Genomic DNA, 18,212 nt, shown 5'->3' on the forward strand with positions numbered 1-18,212 from the left:
TTTACTCTTCAGCAAATTTATGCAATAGGTTTATCATCTTACTGACGGGGAAGAAACTGAGACACAAGGCCACATGGCTGGTAATAAAATGTTTTCTAAGCTCATGTAGTTAGCAATAAACAGCATGTTTAGAATTGATGTTGAAAGCACACACACGGGGCGCCTGGGTGGCTCAGTCAGTTAAGCGACTGCCTCTGGCTCAGGTCCTGATCCTGGAATCCCAGGGTCAAGTACCGCATCTGGCTCCCGGCTCGGCAGGGAGTCTGCTTCTCCGTCTGACCCTCACATCTCATGCTCTCCCTCTCAAAAAAAAAAAAAAAAAAAGCACACAGGCAAATTAATTTTTTAGTTTTTTTTTTTTAAAGATTTTATTTATTTATTTGTCAGAGAGAGAGAGGGAGAGAGAGCAAGCACAGGCAGAGGGAGAAGCAGGCTCCCTGATGAGCAAGGAGCCCGATGTGGGACTCGATCCCAGGACGCTGGGATCATGACCTGAGCCGAAGGCAGCTGCTTAACCAACTGAGCCACCCAGGCGTCCCAATTTTTTAGTTTCAAAGAATAAACTTGCCGTGCACATCCTACATTGTATGTTACATATCACAAGTTAATCTACTCGAGAACTGCAGGACCAACTTTAGAAATTCCATGGGTTTTCTGCATTAGATCATCAAATGACCTAAGACATCAGACTGTGTAGTTCCTAGGAAATGATAAATCTGTGATTCTCAAGCATGGATAAACACAATAATTAGTGGGGCGGAGGGGCGCCTGGGTGGCTTAGTCGGTTAAATGTCCCGACTCTTGCTTTTGGTTCTGATCATGATCTCAGGGTCATGAGATTGAATACCACGTGGGGCTCTGTGCTCAGCAGTGAGTCTGCTTCTTTCCCTCTCCCTCTCCCTCTGCTACTCCCCTCCACCATCACCACTCACTCTCTCTCTAAAACAAATACATCTTCAAAAAAAAGATTCTCTGCCTCTGCCTCTGCCCCTCTCTTTCCCCACTCACAAGCACACTTTCTCTCTCTAAATAATAATAACTAACGGGGCGGAAAGGATGATAGTGATGAGTAGATCACTGTGTTGTGTAGCCTGTCTCATTATTTTTGAGTAGTTCCCATCTTACACATTCATTTGTTGCCTTAGTTAGTTCTACAAAGACTTCTGCGGCTTGTGGTTGATGAAAGATGGAACACTCGGCACTCCTGTCTATAAAGAATTTTGTAATTCATTCTATACTTTATTTCATCAATTCTTTTTATATTTAGCAGCTTTGAAATCAATAAATGTCATATAAGCAATGTGTATTAGCAATGCATCATATTAATTTAATGATGATAGATTAGGCAAAATACAGTATTTATTGAGGGGTCCGTAGTATGTCAGGCGTTGTTCCAGGTTCTCTGGGGGACCGAGGCAGACATCATGCGGGAAAGTAGTGCTTTGGAGATGAGCCCCCATGGAAGGGACTTGGGTTGGACAGGGAGAAGGAGAGCAGCCGTCCTGGACTAAGGCCTCAGCTGGACTCATGAGGAGCCCCGAAGCTGGGATGGGGGGAGAGAACCCGGCATTTCTACCTTTGTTTCAACTTGTGGTTGGTGGCAGGCTGCCCTAGGAGGGGCACACGACCTTGAGGGAGGCAGCTCCCTTCAGCCAAGGCAGCTCCTGAAGAGGGCTGACCCTTAAGAGTTGTTTCTGTCAAAGGACTCCAGAATCCTTTGAAGCCCGCAGAGGATTCTGGGTGGCACGTGGCAGCAACCACAACAGTAGAAAATAAAAAAGGATCCCATACACTACGAGATAAGGAGGAGAGGTTGGTCAGCACAGTCTCCCTGCCCCACACATCGGGTGGAACTGAGGTCATGGAAAGTTTGCCAAATGTTTCTCAGCAGAAGCACAGCGACTTTTGCTCGGTGTTGATCATGTGTCAATGTTTTTGAATTCCCACATTTTAGGCTCCTGATGGCCTTGGACCAGTTCCAATTAAATCTCAAGAAACTCAAATCAAGCAGAGTTTTTCCTTCTTCAGTCTGCAGGTCAGACCCGCCATACGGTATCAGTTAATTGGTTTCTTGTGACATGAACAAAATATTCTTGAACTTGAATTGTACCATTTTATTAGTTTTGTTCTGTTGTAGATTATACACCATAGCATTCTGTGTGTATTCTTCTGCTGTTATTTTATGGTATGTGCAAGGTATAACATATGTGGTTTCTGGAAACCAGGATCTTTACTCTGTGGATATACAATATATTATGCATTCGCGAAACTATCCAAACAACATGTGTTAGAAACTTCAGGGAACACAAGATGAAGTGAACAAAAGTTAGTTGGCCTTCCTTGACGTATAGCTACTCCCGGTTTTGAAAATGTAAATATTTCAAGTGCACCAACCAGTATTCAGTGTATTTCCACAGGTAAGCCCTGTGGTAGAGGAGAGTTACTGCAAATGCCCAGCATTTATTTGGGGACCCAGAGCAGGGCCCCGGGGTGGGACTGGGACTTCTCCCTTCAGGAAACTCCAACGTATGCTTATTGGGAATTAGATCCCTTTAATCAGTGACGGTGTTTAAGAACATTCTATCAGTTGTCTTCTTCGACCTCAGGTTCCTCAGCTGTACAAAATTAAAGGCTATCAGCCTTTCTGTGTCCAGAAGTCATCAACAAGCTACAAACCTCAAAAGCTTGCCCGAGCTCTGAAGCAAGGGGCCGAGGTAACACATCTCCGCCTTTAAGAATTGCTCTCACGGGGCACCTGGGTGGCTCAGTGGGTTAAAGCCTCTGCCTTCAGCTCAGGTCATGATCCCGGGGTCCTGGGATCAAGCCCCACATCGGGCTCTCTTCTCGGCAGGGAGCCTGCTTCCTCCTCTCTCTCTCTCTGCCTGCCTCTCTGCCTCCTTGTGATCTCTATCAAATAAATAAACATTTAAAAAAAAAAAAAAGGGATGCCTGGGTGGCTCAGTTGGTTAAGCAGCTGCCTTCGGCTCAGGTCATGATCCCAGCGTCCTGGGATCGAGTCCCACATTGGGCTCCTTACTCATCAGGGAGCCTGCTTCTCCCTCTGCCTCTGCCTGCCATTCTGTCTGCCTGTGCTCGCTCTCTCTCCTTCTCTCTCTCTGACAAATAAATAAATAAAATCTTTAAAAAAAAAAAAAAAAGAATTGCTCTCACACTTCCCTTCTTGTCCTGGCATCAAGACCAACACACCGGGGCTCCTGGGTGGCTCAGTGGGTTAAGCCTCTGCCATCAGCTCAGGTCCTGGTCTCAGAGTCTTGGGATGGAGCCCCACATTGGGCTCTCTGCTCAGCAGGGAGCCTGCTTCCCCCTCTCTCTCTGCCTGCCTCTCTGCCTCCTTGTGATCTCTCTGCCAAATAAATAAATAAAATCTTAAAAAAAAAAAAAAAAAGGAAGGCTAACACACCACTTGGTCCCTTCACAGGATGAAGCCACAATCATTACCCTACCCAAGCAGGATGCCGCACCTCAGCTCCCCGGCAAAACCTCAGTCTTGGGCATGAAACCACCGGAGGCCTTAGCCGTGTCTCCAAATTATGACCCACTTTATATTTTTGTAAGTGACAACTGGCAGAATTCTCTCGTGTTCTATGTGCGTCTATCTCAAGACTTACTTTATGAGAAAACAGAAGCATTAGTTAGGAATATTTTTCTGTCTTTGGAGTTACAAGTGTGAAATGGTATCTCACCTTTGGAGTTGCTTGCCAGCATTTATCATGTGGAGAATATCAGTGTTTCTGTCCTTTTAACAATTCCAGCATTTATTTATGTTTATGGCAATAGTTTTATGGTCCTTTCTAATTTCATATAATTATACATATGATATGTGTGTGTGTATATCTGAAGCTATCTGAACTACATACATTAGAAACTTTAATATATAAAATCATAATTTTATATTATATATTTTTATATTTATGTTTATATAATATATTGTATAATATAATTATAAATTATAATTATATATTATTATTACAAATTATTATATATGTGTGTATATATATATATATATATATATATATAGTGTTAAAAAAAGAAGAAACAAACAAACAAAAACAAAACACAACAGAAAGAGAAAGTAAAATCAGCCTAAACCTTATCAGTCAGAGCTTAATCGATTCCTTATTCCATCCTTGGGCAGCGCTCCCCTTCCATACTTGCGCCTCTGATTCCCCGATTTGTCGGTTCCACTTTGTTTCTGTGGCCACACTTAATTAACTTCCCTGTAGCATATCCTAACCATACCACTGTCCTGCTCCGCATTCTTCACTGACTCCCATTTTCTTCCAAATTAAGTCCAAGCATATGGGAGGCCAACAACATAACCACCCCCCTTGTCTGCACCCCTGCGTAAGTCTCTGCTGAACTTGGTGTGCTTCCCTCCTTCCCCAGGCCCTCACTTCTGCCTGTCTGCCCCCATGGGGTCCCCACTCCCACCCTTATAGTTCCTGCTACCCAAGTCCTAAATTAATGGAACCCAGACAGGGCATCTGATGAGGTTCTTTGTAACAGTGGGCTAATCAGTGAAATGCCACAGTAGTTGCCCAGGTTCTGGTCTGCATTTTTGAAGACAGACACACACACATACACACAATTAAGAACCTTAGATACTGGTTAAGAAAGTCTCCTTTTGAGAATCTCCAAATGAGAATCTGTATCTGTAACGTGGGCAGAGATGCTGATAGTCACACCCAGGGTCTCTTGGCCAGTCAGTGGGAGAGCTCTGAGCTAGTAGACAGAAAGCTGCCTATTTGCTGGTTGACTGGCTCAGGGGCTCTTCCTCTGAATTGTGCTGCTTTCCTCCTGAGATCTGTGATGTTGGCTTTGGTCATTATGGGGCATTTTTTCATAGATTCTCCTTGGCTAAGGGAGTGGTCCTCAGAGACTCAGAGTCTTGGAGCTGGGATAACCTCACAGGACGTTTAACTTAAGGCTTTTCGAACTTCATTTAGTGCCAGAGCCCTCGAATCAGCTGAAACTTGACATAGAAAGTCAATATGTAATATACCTAGAGTCTTGCTTACTGGCTGGGAATAGCAGTGAGTAGGGGGTTCTCCTGAGGAGGGTGTCCCTGCAAAACTGTGGGGTTCCCCATAGCAAGGTTTGAAAAACACTCTTCAACCTCTTGTGAATCCCCCAGATTCACCATTACCATCCCCTCCCCATTCTAAAAGTGAGGAAACAGGTCTAGAGGAGTTACAGGAATTTTCCAGTCACACTCATACTTCCTTGGAAAATATCAGTAGTTATTTATTAATTCATTAATTCCACAAACACTGAGAGCATGGCTAAGGTTTAAAAACCTAAGGTTAGGGGCAGTTCATCAAAGGGACACAACAATTCCACCTAATAATCCACCTAATTTATCCACTAATAGTTTTAAAATACATGAAACAAAAATTAATTGAACTTCAAAGGAAAAAAAAATCCACAATGATAGTTGATTTCAATACCTCCCCCTCAATAATTGATAGAAAAAGTAAATAGAAAAGAGTAAGGATATAAAAGTTTTAAATACCATCATCAATTGACTTGACCTAATTGGCATTGCTAGAACACTCTACCCAAAACCAACAGAATGCAGATTCTTTTCTTTTTTTTTAAAGATTTTATTTACTTATTTGCAAGAAAGAGCGCATAAGCAGGGGGAGCAGCAGAGGGAAATGGAGATGTAGACTCCCCTACTTGCTGAGCAGGGGAGCCCTAGACGGGGCTCGATCCCAGGATCCTGAGATCATGACCTGAGCCCAAGACAGATACCCAAACCCCTGAGCCACCCAGGTGCTCCCAGAATGCAAATTCTCTTTAAGTATACACAGGTTTGCCACGATAGACCATATTCGGCACCATAAAACAAGGCTCAATAAAATTGAAAATATTCAGATCATATGAAGTATTTTTTCTGGCTTTGAAGAAATTTAATCAGAAATGAATAGCATAAAGATATCTAGAAACCCCCCCAAATTTGGAAGCTGAATTAAATACTTCAAAACAGCCAAAGAAGAAAGTCAAAGTCTAGTCCAAAGAAGAAATCAAAAGAAAAATTGGAAGGTATTTTTTCTTAATGGAAATGAAAGCACAAAAAATTTAATGGGAAATTTATAATGCTATATACCTATATTTGAAAGTAAGGATGGGACTTAATGTCCTCGGCTATCCCTTTAAACTCAGAAAAGAAGAGTAGATGAAACCCAAACTAAGCAGGGAAGAGAAACAATAAAGATTAGATTGAAACCAATGAAAAAGAAAAGAAAAACAATAAAGAAAAACTGTTTCTTTGAGAAAAATCAGTAAAATGAATAAACCTGATATAACTGGTTGGGGGATAAAAGGTAAAAGACAGGGGCACCTGGGTGGCTCAGTGGCTTAGGGAATCAAGCCCCACATCAGGCTCTCTGCTCAGTGGGGAACCTGCTTCCTCCAATCTCTCTTTCTGCCTGCCTCCCTGCCTACTTGTGATCTCTGTCTGTCAAATAAATAAATAAAAATCTTAAAAAAAAAATGGTAAAAGACATGAATTACAAATACCAGGAAAGAGTTATCATCACTGCAGATTCTACAAATATCAAAAAGATAATAAGTTAATATTCAAGTACGTTCAACAAGTTAAATGGACAAATTCCTTAAAAGGCACAAACTTTTAAATCTTATTTTAGAAGAGGTAGATGACTCTACTATCTCTATATCTGTTTTAAAATTGAATTTGTGGTTTAAAAAGTACCTAGATGTCCATCAACAGATGAATGGATAAAGAAGATGTGGTATATATACACAATGGAATACTATGCAGCCATCAAAAGAAATGAAATCTTGCCATTTGCGACAACGTGGATGGAACTAGAGGGTATCATGCTTAGCGAAATAAGTCAGTCAGAGAAAGACAACTATCATATGATCTCCCTGATATGAGGAAGTGGAGATGCAACATGGGGGGTTAAGGGGGTAGGAGAAGAATAAATGAAACAAGATGGGATTGGGAGGGAGACAAACCATAAGTGACTCTTAATCTCACAAAACAAACTGAGGGTTGCTGGGGGAAGGGGGGGTTGGGAGAAGGGGGGTAGGGTTATGGACATTGGGGAGGGTATGTGCTATGGTGAGTGCTGTGAAGTGTGTAAACCTGGCGATTCACAGACCTGTACCCCTGGGGATAAAAATGTATTATATGTTTATAAAAAATAAAATAAAATAAAACAAAAAAACAAAAAAAAACTTCCCACAAAAAAACTCCAGGTGCAGATGCCTTCACTGGGGAATTCTGCAATCTATTTAAGGAAGAAATAACACCAAATCTACAAAAACTCTTCCAGAAGATGGAAGAGATTACGTACCAACTCATTCTAGAAGTCAGAATTATCAGAAGTCACTCTGATGCCAAAGCCAGACAGAGACATTACAGGAAAAGAAAAGGATAGACCAAGTATCCTTCATGATTTGTGAGCATAGAGATAGCTAGCTAGCTAGCTAGCTAGCTAAGATAGATAAGATAGATAGATAGATAGATAGATAGATGATAGATAGATAGATATTAACAAATCCTATTCATCATATTCATCATACAAAAAGAATAATGTATCAGGAACAAATAGGAACCTATGCCAGGAGCATGAGATTAGTTTAACACTCAAAATTCAGTGTACCTCACCACATTAACAGACTCAAAAAGAAAAACCATATCATCTCAACAGATAATAGAAGTAATCTGTCATTCCTGATAAATGCTGTCAGCAGTTGAGGTACAGAAGGGAATTTTCTCTACCTGATAAAGAGCATCTATTAAAAACCTGGAACTGTCCTCACTTCAGCAGCACATATACTTAAAGTGGAATGATACAGAGATAATTAGCATGGCCCCTGCACAAGGGTGACACACAAATTCTTGAAGCATTCCATATTTTTAGTTTGCAATAAATTTATGTACAATAAATGTATTTAACCAACCAAACAAACCTGAAGCTGACATCATACTGAATGGTAATAGACTGAATGCTTTCCCCCTAAAATCAGGAATAAGGCAAGGATGTCTGTTCTTACTAATTCTATTAAGATTGTAACTATAGTCAGTGTAACAAGGTAAGAAAAAAATATATAAGCCATCCGGATTTGAGAGGAAGAAGAAAAACTATCTTTATTCGCAAACAAAATTATTGTATCTATAGAAAAGGAGGAATTTGGAAATCCTAAGAAAAGAAAGAAAAACAAAGGGAGAGAAATACCAGTCAGAACTGGAAAAGCATTATAACGAAGTCTTGGAATGATATTCGTGCATTCAGCCTGGAGGAGGAAAGGTAAAGAGCTCTGGGAAAGAGATTTGGTGGGAAGGGTAGACTCCACACACTAATAGTGCAGTTGAGAGGATGGAAATATTCAAGGATTTTATAAAGGTTCATCATCCAAGCAAAAGAAAAGGCCATTATAAACTCTAGGGGGAGAAAATCAACTAAAAATCGGTATGTGTTCCAAATAGGAAACCAATCTAAACCAAACTAAAATTTGGTATGATTTTTAAGAGTTAATCATAGGGGAGCCTGGGTGGCTCAGTTGGTTAAGCCTCCAACTCTTGATTTCAGCTCAGGTCATGATCTCAGGGTTGTGAGATTGAGCCCCACGCTGGCCCAGCATGGAGCCTGCCTAAGATTCTCTCTCTCCCTCTCCCTCTGTTCCACCACCCCTCTAAATAAACAAACAGACAAACAAAAAAGGGTTAATGGCAAATAAAAGAAAAAAATAGAATCCATTTAGCCTTGCTACTAAAACACTTCTCCATGAGTGACCCGATATTGAACCTTCACAAAAAACTAATCTGAGCTGCTGCTTGGCCTGGTAAAGAAGCATATTTACACAGTTAAGACAAAATAAAACCCGTTGACCAGTTTCCAACTCTCAAAGACAACTTATGAACAAAGCATGAGGTCTTGGTTGTGGTTCCAGAATGCAAATGCTAACAATCTCCGTAACACAAAAGCAAAATTGTGGAAGAGGGGGGAAAGGTATAAGAAAGCCTGGGAATGGTCATGTTTTCATTTCATATGATGGGGAGGAGTTGAAACACTCAACTAAAGATGATGAAGCAAGAAATAGGGGTAGTAGTGCATTATTTCAAGTCACAAAGATAACTCACACCAGAACTAAAAATGGTGTGATTTTCAAAATTGGAAGGAGGAAGTTTGGAAGGAGCATTTGTGTACATGAACTAAATCCTTACCTTGCATAGGAATGAGTCAATGGATACCATCTGTCTGAGGTTGAAAATAGAGAAATGGAAGAATAAGCATCATGTTTAGAGTAGTGACCATCAGAGACACTAAACTCAGAAATAATGGAAAGAAACGGCCTCTGGGATATGCGCCTGGGGATAAGAAGGAGGAGCCCCATTGCTTTTCACCTTTCCAGATCCTTCCAGCCTGAGTGAGTCACTACCACATGCGTGCATTAGTTTGAGAAAAATTAAAAACCTTATGGGATGACCACTCAGACCACTTACTCTGGCAGCCATGGCCACCCAGGGGAATCCGAGGTATAACAGCTACTAAAAACAGTAATACTGTCATTTCCAAAAATATTTCATCGATACACTTGGCCCAAGACAGAGCGAGAGATCTGGTCACACAGCACCCTTGTACACCCTCCGCATAGGAGACACTCCTTCAAGCCACACAGCTCACTCCCCCTCCCTGGTGTTGTGCCTCTTACCCCCATCACCACCTGACTAGGGTGCAGCCAGCCCCCATCACACTGTGTCCTGGTCTCACAGTGACTCAGGCCAGCTGGAGTCTCAGGAGCTCCTGCCCCAGTTCCCTTCCTAGGCACGCTCCTGATTGGCCTTTCATATCCTGGGGTAAGGGGGGGGGGTGTGACTCCTGGCAGTGGGAGTCAGCAATTATCAGATACATTACATTCCAGTCACTCCCCTTACCCAGGAAGTGGAGCTGTGCTCCTTTTTCCCTTCTTCAGTCCTGCCAGTCTCCCCCACTTCCTGGCTGGGGGAGGCCAAAGGTCTCCTTGCTCTACTTCTGGACGTCTCTCTGCTATAATTATGTAGAGGACCTGGTCTTCCCAGGGAGGGTGGGGAGGGCTTACTCTGTCTTCTGCCCTTGGGTTCTCCTTCTGTAATACACTGGAATGGGAAATGTCCCCCCCCCCCCCCCCCCCCCCCGCCACACCCTCCCTGCCCTCCTTCCTCCTCACCCACCTTCCTGTATGTTCTCAGACCTCCCCTGCTTGGTTCCCCTAGGGCCCCCACCTCTCGCCTGGCTCCCTTCCCACCCTCCAGCCCCGATCTGGGCAAAGGGTCTTCCCTTGAGCTCCAAGGGGTAGAATGCAATGTTTACATTCTCCTCTGTCTCAGTCCCCACCACACACAGTGCTTTGAGGAACCCCAAAAGAATCTGCTGCCATCAAACATATGTGTGTGTGTGTGTGTGTGTGTGTGTGTGTGTGTGTGTGTGTGTGGACTGTAACTCTTCTACCAAGTGCAAGTCCTCCCTGAGGGCTTTGCTCATTTCTCCATTGTTATAGTGCCCCTGCCAAGTCTAGCTGCATTTTCTTCATTGTGGGAGACATTTTTCTCTTGGCAGTGAGATGGGGTTTCTATAAACCATGTGGAGTTTTGTTGTTGTTGTTTTTTTAAAAAGCCTTTAAAAATCATACAAATGAACAAAAAGAACAAAATGCCAACTTAGTGGGTCTGTGTGGGACAAGAGTGGCGTTTGCTGGACTAACCCCAGAAGGGACATTAAAAGACTCTCTATTTTCATATTTTGATGTAGTCGCTCTGGGTCTCCATCAGTTCTGTTGGGAAATTAGGATAAAACAGGCTCTCCCATAAAACCAGATACTGCATCCAAATGGAGCCTTCCTGAATTAAAAACATTACCCAAACAACATTAAATGTTGACATTTCCTGATCATCAAATGTCACCCTCTTCTTCGTCTTGTCTGTAGTTTTTAAGAAGCTATTTTTGTTTTCCAAAACCAGAAGCTTCTTTGCTTTTTAAAACTAGTTTGCTTAGTTAATAAAGTCCCCTAATTCATCAAGTGTAGAAATAAATACAGAACTTTAAGTGGTTTTAAGCCCTCGCTTCAGCAGTATTTGTTCCCATGAGAACTTCGTAAATCCACGTGGCATGTGCTGAGACTCTTAAAGCAGGAGAGTGACATTTAAGAACGACCGTGACTGCTGTCCAGTTTGAAAAACGCTCTCTTCATCTGCAGCTCTTTTCCAGACAAGCTGACAGGGACCCAGAGTGTTAGTGCTAGCGGGAGCCACAGATGACATTTGCTGTCGCCTGCCTGGCTTGGCTGGGCTTAGAAACCTGTAAACAAAAGAGAATTTTTTTTTTTTCTCTCTCTCTCTCCTACAGAATCCCAACCCAGGACTATTTGCTGTGAAGCACCCTCTGACCTATGCAGAAACCTTGATAGATTACCATCTGTGCCCTCACCCCAAGTACAAGTTCGTCAGGGAGTCCCACAGGGGCTCCAGCATTCCTCTCACCCAAAAGCAATTTCTCCATCACACGGTAATGACAGAGCTGACCCTGGGCTGTGGGGAGAGGCGGGCGGACAAGCATGGGTGGGCACAGCTGGAGTTGGGGGGAAAGTCTGCAGCCACAGTCACAGAACAAGAATGGTACCCTTTCATCCCACCAGCCTCGGCTCTGCTCTCGTCCTGTCCGTATCCCCTGTACAGGCAGCACGTGGCCCTTCTTTCAACCTTCTTCTTCTCTTTTGTCCTTGAAAGCTGTGCCTGATACTCATTTTAGTCCTGTTCCCACCATGTTAAAAAAAATGGTCACGTGCCAGGGGAAACCCCACGGTCTCATCTCCTCTTTCTTCAGCTCCAACAAGCGTAACATCAGAATGGACAAGCTGGTGATGGGACCAATGCACGGTCGGGGAGAGGTTCCAGAGAATTCCTTCTCCCTTTAGATGACTGGCCTGACCTGAACGGCCAGAGACCTCTCTTAGGGGTGGCCCTCAGGCCCTGCAAACTCACCAAGTCCCTAACAGGTCATTCTCTCTGCCCTGCTTCTGCTGACCACACCTCATTCCGCCTCCTCTTCCTCAGCTACCCACTCGCCTTTCTGAACTACATGTTCTTGTGCTGGGACCCACATCCCTGGGATCCCTCCCTCTCTTTCATTCCCCATTTCCACCCATCACCGGATCCCCCAGTCTGCCCTCCACAGCAGGCGAATCTCCTGCTTCACCCCACTGTGCAGTGCCCCCCGACGCCGAAGCCCTCCCTTGACACAAAGCAGGGCTCGTCATTTTCCAGTTTAAAAACCCTCAGTAGGTCCCGCAGCCCGGTGGAGCTGGCTCCAAACTCATCAGCTTGGCCCACAGGCCCTTTGTGCCCTGCCTGTCTTTCCAGACTCACTTCCCACCAGTTCCTGTCTGGCGGTGCCCCCCACCCCCTGCCCAGCTGGTGGTCCCCTGACAGCGCCCTCCCTTGCATGTCTGTGCATTTGCAGGCACTGGGCCCTGCCAGGAATGCCATCTGATGAGCAAACATCGCTTTGAATATCACTCTAGCACCGCGTTCACAAAACAGATTGTAAGGCCCGATATGTTTTCCATCACCAGGCCCCATTTCTTTGTGTGCCTGATGAATCAGGGGGAGGAAAATCTCTCCTTCGTCCCTACTTTAGTTCCCATTGCTTAATGTCTTCTGCTAGGGAAGTCGTCTTTAAGCCTCAGAAGAACAGTTGAACTTAAGGAAGGTATACATTTTGGAGTTCAGCTTTGAAGACTGCCAAAAAGCCCATTGAATGAAACAAAAGTCCTTCCTAGACTTGACCGCACCAAACAGTTCCCTTACATGTGGGACCCTATGCCCGGCTTTTCCTACAGGACATTATTCCTGGGATAATGCATTGGAAGAAGTTCCAGCCCCTGGCCCTCTCCTCCCTGCCTGAAACCTCAAAGACAGAGACAGCCCAGAGGTAAGCCACAGCTCATCTGTTCGTCTCCTGGAGGTCTCTTGGCACCACAGATTACAGAGGCTGTGATCCTCAAAGTTAACTGCCAATATGGTCTCAAATTCTACTTTTAGGGTTTTAGGGAAGTTCGCTAGGTGGAGAAACACAATAATGCATCCCAGACTCACACATTCTGAATTCTCTTCATTGAGATCTACTTCTTAAAAGAATGAATGTCACAAGCGGCTGATCATCCCTGTTTCAGTAAACGTGGACCACCAATCCATATAATTCAACTGAAATAGTCATGGTCAATTTTTAATGTTCTTGAATTGCCAAAATTAGTCTTCTGCACCCTCCATATACAACTTCAGGGGAGCTCCTTCTCTCTCCGCCTCAGCCTACCGTTCCTGGGAGGCCCCAGCTACCATCATACACAGACGGAGCTCAGGGGCAGAAAGAGAACAGACCAATGAGCATATTGGTGGAGCAAAGAAAGAAGGAATCTAGAGTAAACACATTTTTGCTAGTTTGCTCATTTAGCTCCTCTTCAGAGCCCTCAGATCTCAAACAAGGAGTCTGAGGCCTTTTCTTTAGGACTCTGGCCAGTCAGTAACCCACTCCCAAGCCTCTGAATTTGCTTCTTTGGTCTGTTGTCCTTACCAACATAGTTAAACAGGTTATTGGTGTGTGGAGGTGACTCGTATCCAAAACAGTGGCCATCGGCAGTCACCTTTCCTTCAGGTCCTTTGATCCAAAATGAGGCGCACCCCAAGGAAACGTGAGCTCTGCCCCTATGGGATCAGCAGGAACCCCCACTCCCACCAGCATCTCCTGGATCCTCTGAGGCAGGAACTCAAGCCCCTCTCTCCCCAGAGTGCCCAGCCCTGCGGGAGCTATGGGACATCAGCCCCACTCCTCAGCCTCTTCTCCCAGTCCTCTTGGCCATTAAAACAAGGGGATGGACATTTTTATTTTAGTAGGAATGAAAGAGCTCACTGGGTGTCCCGTGTGTGACCCTATATACACTACCCATCTATCCCTTACCCCCACCCCCGGGGAATTCGAGGGGCATCGCTGAAAGCACGTTTGTGACTTGAGAACACTGAATTTTACTTCTTCCCTCATTGTCAGAGAAAAGCTCCTCCTGAATTAAGCAACATTCAGCCTTCCTTCCCTATGCCCTGCCAGGGGCCAGTCGCTTTTGGGTTATTTCCTTACTGCTTCTCAGCTACTGTCCTCTGCCTGGAGATTTAACAAGAGACAAGCAAAAAGCGCCCCTCCTGGGGTGTTTGGGACCTGGCAGGAGCTCAGAAAACAGGAGTTCCCTTTCTGTGGGTTCCATCCCTGCTTCATCCCTCCTGGAACCACCTAGAAGAAGCTCGGCATCTTTGTTCTTCACTTGAGCACAGTCCTAAAATCCGAAAGCTCTAGAATCAGGGAAGATAGTGGCACGGTAGAAAGAATGAACACGTTGGAGGGCCTGGGAGACTGCCTCTGTTCCTCATGAGCAGCATCCCCCGCTCTGGGTCCTTGGGCGAGTCACTTATCACTGAAGCCCTTTGAACAGCACCTTTCTGGTCTGCGAAGCTGGGACAGCCACGGCTGCCCCCACCCCCACCCCCACCCCCACCCCCACCCCCGCCACTAAGCATTGCGGTGGTTCTGCTGCCACCAGATGGCGGTAGTCTGCCACCCGGCCTGCTTAGGCAGTGGGGTGAGGACGCTTCAGCCCCATAAACCAGGCGGAGCTGGCTGTGGGGTAAGGTCAGGAGACTGAAAGAGCAAAATGACAAATGGATAAATGGCCAAAAGTGGCCACCAGCTGTTGGCACGCACAGCTCTCAAGAATTAAGCGGGGGGAAGTCCTCTTTTTTTCCCAAGCTATGTCCTTGGAAAAATCTCCTGAGGCTGTTCTTTTCAAAAAGCAGTCAGCAGCAGTTACCTTGGGCTTCAATTAACCATGAATTAAACATGAATTCTACATGAATTAAAGAAAACGCTCCAACTAGGAGCTGTTACTTTCAACTTCTGTGCCTGAGCGCTCTGTTGGGCCAATTCATTTCAAGATAAACCGTAATTGCATAACAGATGATAAAATCGAGAGGATTCTACATTTCCTTCTCATAGATTTCCAGGATGTAAGCTTCTAGACCCTGTTTTTATTTTTAAAAGCAGTTATGACATAAGAATGGTATTCTTTCTTAAGTTCCTACAAATCCATTAATGATACTTCAACCTTGCAGTCCTCTGGCTTGAATAAATTACCTATTACGTATGAGATGTTTCCTTTGCCCCGAGAATATCTGTTTGCTGTCAAACCACACGGTAGAGTTATTTACTATTTGTTTATTCCAAGTCACTTTTGCATTCATAATAATCAAAACAGCTCACTTGGCTTTTTTGCTCTTTAAAAAATTCAGTGAGAACTTTTTGAGTTTCTCTAGGACTTTCATAAAAATCTTGCAAATCAGCAGCAGCCGAAGACATTATCTAATCCAGTAGCGCCCCGGCTTTCAGATTTTATAGACGAGTGAAATGTCCAGGAGAATTTTTTAAATTTTCCTTTATGTAAATTCAATTAATTAACATACAGTGTTGTCCAGAAGAATTTTGAGAACCATTTTAGGGCCATCAGTTTTGCTTTGCCTAGAAAAGCATTAAAACCAAGGAAAGCAACACGAAGTGTCCGACCACCATCTACCGTCTCCACCGTTTCAATTTCAGAACGTATTAACACACATGCAAAAGTAAGAGGAACGCGGGCTCAGATTTTAAAACTTGGATTAATTTGGTCTCATGAAAAAGACGTGGCTGCGGCCAGGCTCTCTTCCCAGACTAGTCTGCTCTCTGGGGAGTGGTCTGGGCTCTCCACTTCTTAGTACTTCTGCTGGGCAGGAATGCCCCGGACCACCCCACTCTAAAGCGGCAGTGGGCTTTGCAGGTAGGACCCGCATGCTTTGTCAGGTTCCCTTTTGGGAAGAACGGTATGAAAACCAAAAGCTGGATACAAGGTGGACACATTGCTACTGGGTGGCTTGTTTCTTGGCTTCCCCAGCAGACCAGCCAGACACACACACACATAGACACACACACACATAAGCACACATACACACATTTCAGAAATGATGAATTCCCACCGGTGCTTACAATTCTAGCCTGCATCCGTAAAGCTACTGCCTGCTTTCCTCCATTCTGTGTTTGTATGTCCCTTCTTCCACTATGAGATCCCTGGCTCCTAATGCATTTACTCATTAATCAATTTCATAGAAGTCCAAAATAGTTTCACAGTTGTCTCACCTATAGCCAAGTTAATGAACAAGCATGATAAATAGAGGTCAGGTTTATTTGCAGGTTCCCCCAAGTTTATTGTACATCCCACCAAAACTATGACTATATAGTCAAATACAGTATTTATAAGTTTCTTGGATTAATGCTTTTTTTTTCCTTGTTCTTTCTTTCCTTCCTCCCTCCTTCCCTTTCCTCCTTTCCTCTCTCTTTCCTTCTTTCCTTTCTTCCTTTCTTTCTTTCTCCTTTTCTCTTCCTCTTTCTATCTTTCTTTCCTTCCACCATGATTATGGAATTCATGTGAAATATTTGCTTCAGTTTGCTTTCAATTTGGAGGTTTCCCTCCCTTCTGTTATTGATATAATCTTTTTTTAAATAATAGGTAGAACAATAACATGCTTTCTTTTTTTTTAAGATTTTATTTTTTTGAGAGAGAGCAAGCAAGAGACAGCCCGAGGGGGTGGGGTGGGGGCAGAGGGAACAGGGACAAGTGGACTCTCTGCTGAGCAGGGAGCTGGAGGTGGAACTTAATCCCAGGACCCTGGGATCATGACCTGAGCCAAAGGCCAATGCCTAACTGACTCAGCCACCCAGATGCCCCATCAAAGATATATGTGCACAAGCCAAAACTCCTTGTTTTCTGCATCTGCCTCCTGCCTTAGACTCCACTCACAATCTTTCTAGGATCTGGGGGAAGCTCCATTTCCTTCCTATGTGTTCTACTGTCTGTCACTATGTACTCTTCTTCATGAGACAACACTCCCCCCAGCTTCCAAAATTTAGTCCAGAAAACTATTGAAAACTCTTATCCATGTAGGTTTTTTCTCCTCTTCTTCTTTGTCATGTGTTCAATTTTTTATTCCTTTAAAACGTCATAAGTGGGGGCACCTGGGTGGCTCAGTTGGACAAGCATCTGACTCTTGATTTCTGCTCAAGTCATGATGTCAGGGTCATGGGATGGAGCTCTGTGCTGAGCATGGAGACTGCTTAAGATTCCCTCTCTTGCTCTCCCTCTGCCCCTCCCGGCTCATGCTCTCTCTCTCTCTCTCTCTAAAAAATTAAAAACCAATAAATAAAATTTTAAAAAATAGAAGTTTTTAAGTAGTTGAGACCAAAAAAAGCAAAAGTAAGTTCTACCATCTTGAAACAGAAGTTTGCTGCCAATTTCTAAACTAATAATATTTTTTCTATTTTAATTATCTTAATGTGCTCTATTCTCAGGATTTTATAGAAAGCTCTAAATCTATAATACCAAATCATATATCAGGGGGTGGGGAGGAAGGTTTGAAATGGAATGGAACAACTAAAGAAGACTGTAAAGTTGAGGGGAAACTATTAAGAAAAGTGAACGGTCCCAGTATTGCCCTGTGCCCCCAAGAAATATTATTAGACACCACGAGCTTGAAAGTTCTGTTCCTAAACCCCAGAAAATGACTTACTTGGCCACATCCTCTAGGGTTTGACCAGTATCTATCACACCCCCTGCCTTTGTCCACAGGCAAACACTGGGTTTTCAGGAGTGAGGGACGGAAGGGGAATGTCCTGCCCAGTGGGAAAGTACAAGCACTTTAGCACATGGTGTAAAGATCCCAAGACTGCGAATGTGAGCATTTATCCTCCCCTGCCTGTGCGGTTCTTCCACAGCTGTGATTCCTTCAACCTAGTCATGCTTCCGAAAAATGTCCCTGCCATTCTCGATGCCCTACCAGAAGAAGATAGACTGGAAACCGCTGAACGGTACTTTCTCACCTTTGCTTTCTAATGTAGTCTGTTCTACCAAAATGCACCAGGTGCTTCGAGAGATTTCAAAAGAGCACACAATGCCCGGGTCTGCAACCCAAATGAGTTAGGGCTAACACACACAGCCAGAGCCCTAACTAGGGGATGGCAGGCTAAGTTCGTGGTGTGGAGTAGATGGTCTCTGCAGCCTCACATTCACTGATCGGAGGGAGCTCAAGGGAGGGGAGAGCAGAGGCGGTGCTCAGT

The 18,212-nt window shown here is 44.1% G+C and overlaps 1 protein-coding gene across 2 annotated transcripts in view; it reads left to right on the plus strand.

Moving 5' to 3' along the window:
* The window catches only part of LOC111144571 (cilia and flagella associated protein 221), a 101,528-nt gene that overhangs the window by 57,207 nt on the left and 26,109 nt on the right, over positions 1 to 18,212 (plus strand). For both annotated transcript variants that reach the window (XM_022498922.1, XM_022498932.1), the window contains 6 exons: positions 1,955 to 2,035; positions 2,607 to 2,714; positions 3,440 to 3,571; positions 11,379 to 11,537; positions 12,871 to 12,962; positions 17,871 to 17,963. In XM_022498922.1, coding sequence (XP_022354630.1) covers positions 1,955 to 2,035; positions 2,607 to 2,714; positions 3,440 to 3,571; positions 11,379 to 11,537; positions 12,871 to 12,962; positions 17,871 to 17,963 — 665 coding nt within the window. The remainder of the gene's footprint in view (positions 1 to 1,954; positions 2,036 to 2,606; positions 2,715 to 3,439; positions 3,572 to 11,378; positions 11,538 to 12,870; positions 12,963 to 17,870; positions 17,964 to 18,212) is intronic.

The sequence above is a fragment of the Enhydra lutris genome, unplaced genomic scaffold (assembly GCF_002288905.1).
Source record: "Enhydra lutris kenyoni isolate GAN:26980312 unplaced genomic scaffold, ASM228890v2 scaffoldscaffold1, whole genome shotgun sequence".
Lineage (NCBI taxonomy): Eukaryota > Metazoa > Chordata > Mammalia > Carnivora > Mustelidae > Enhydra > Enhydra lutris.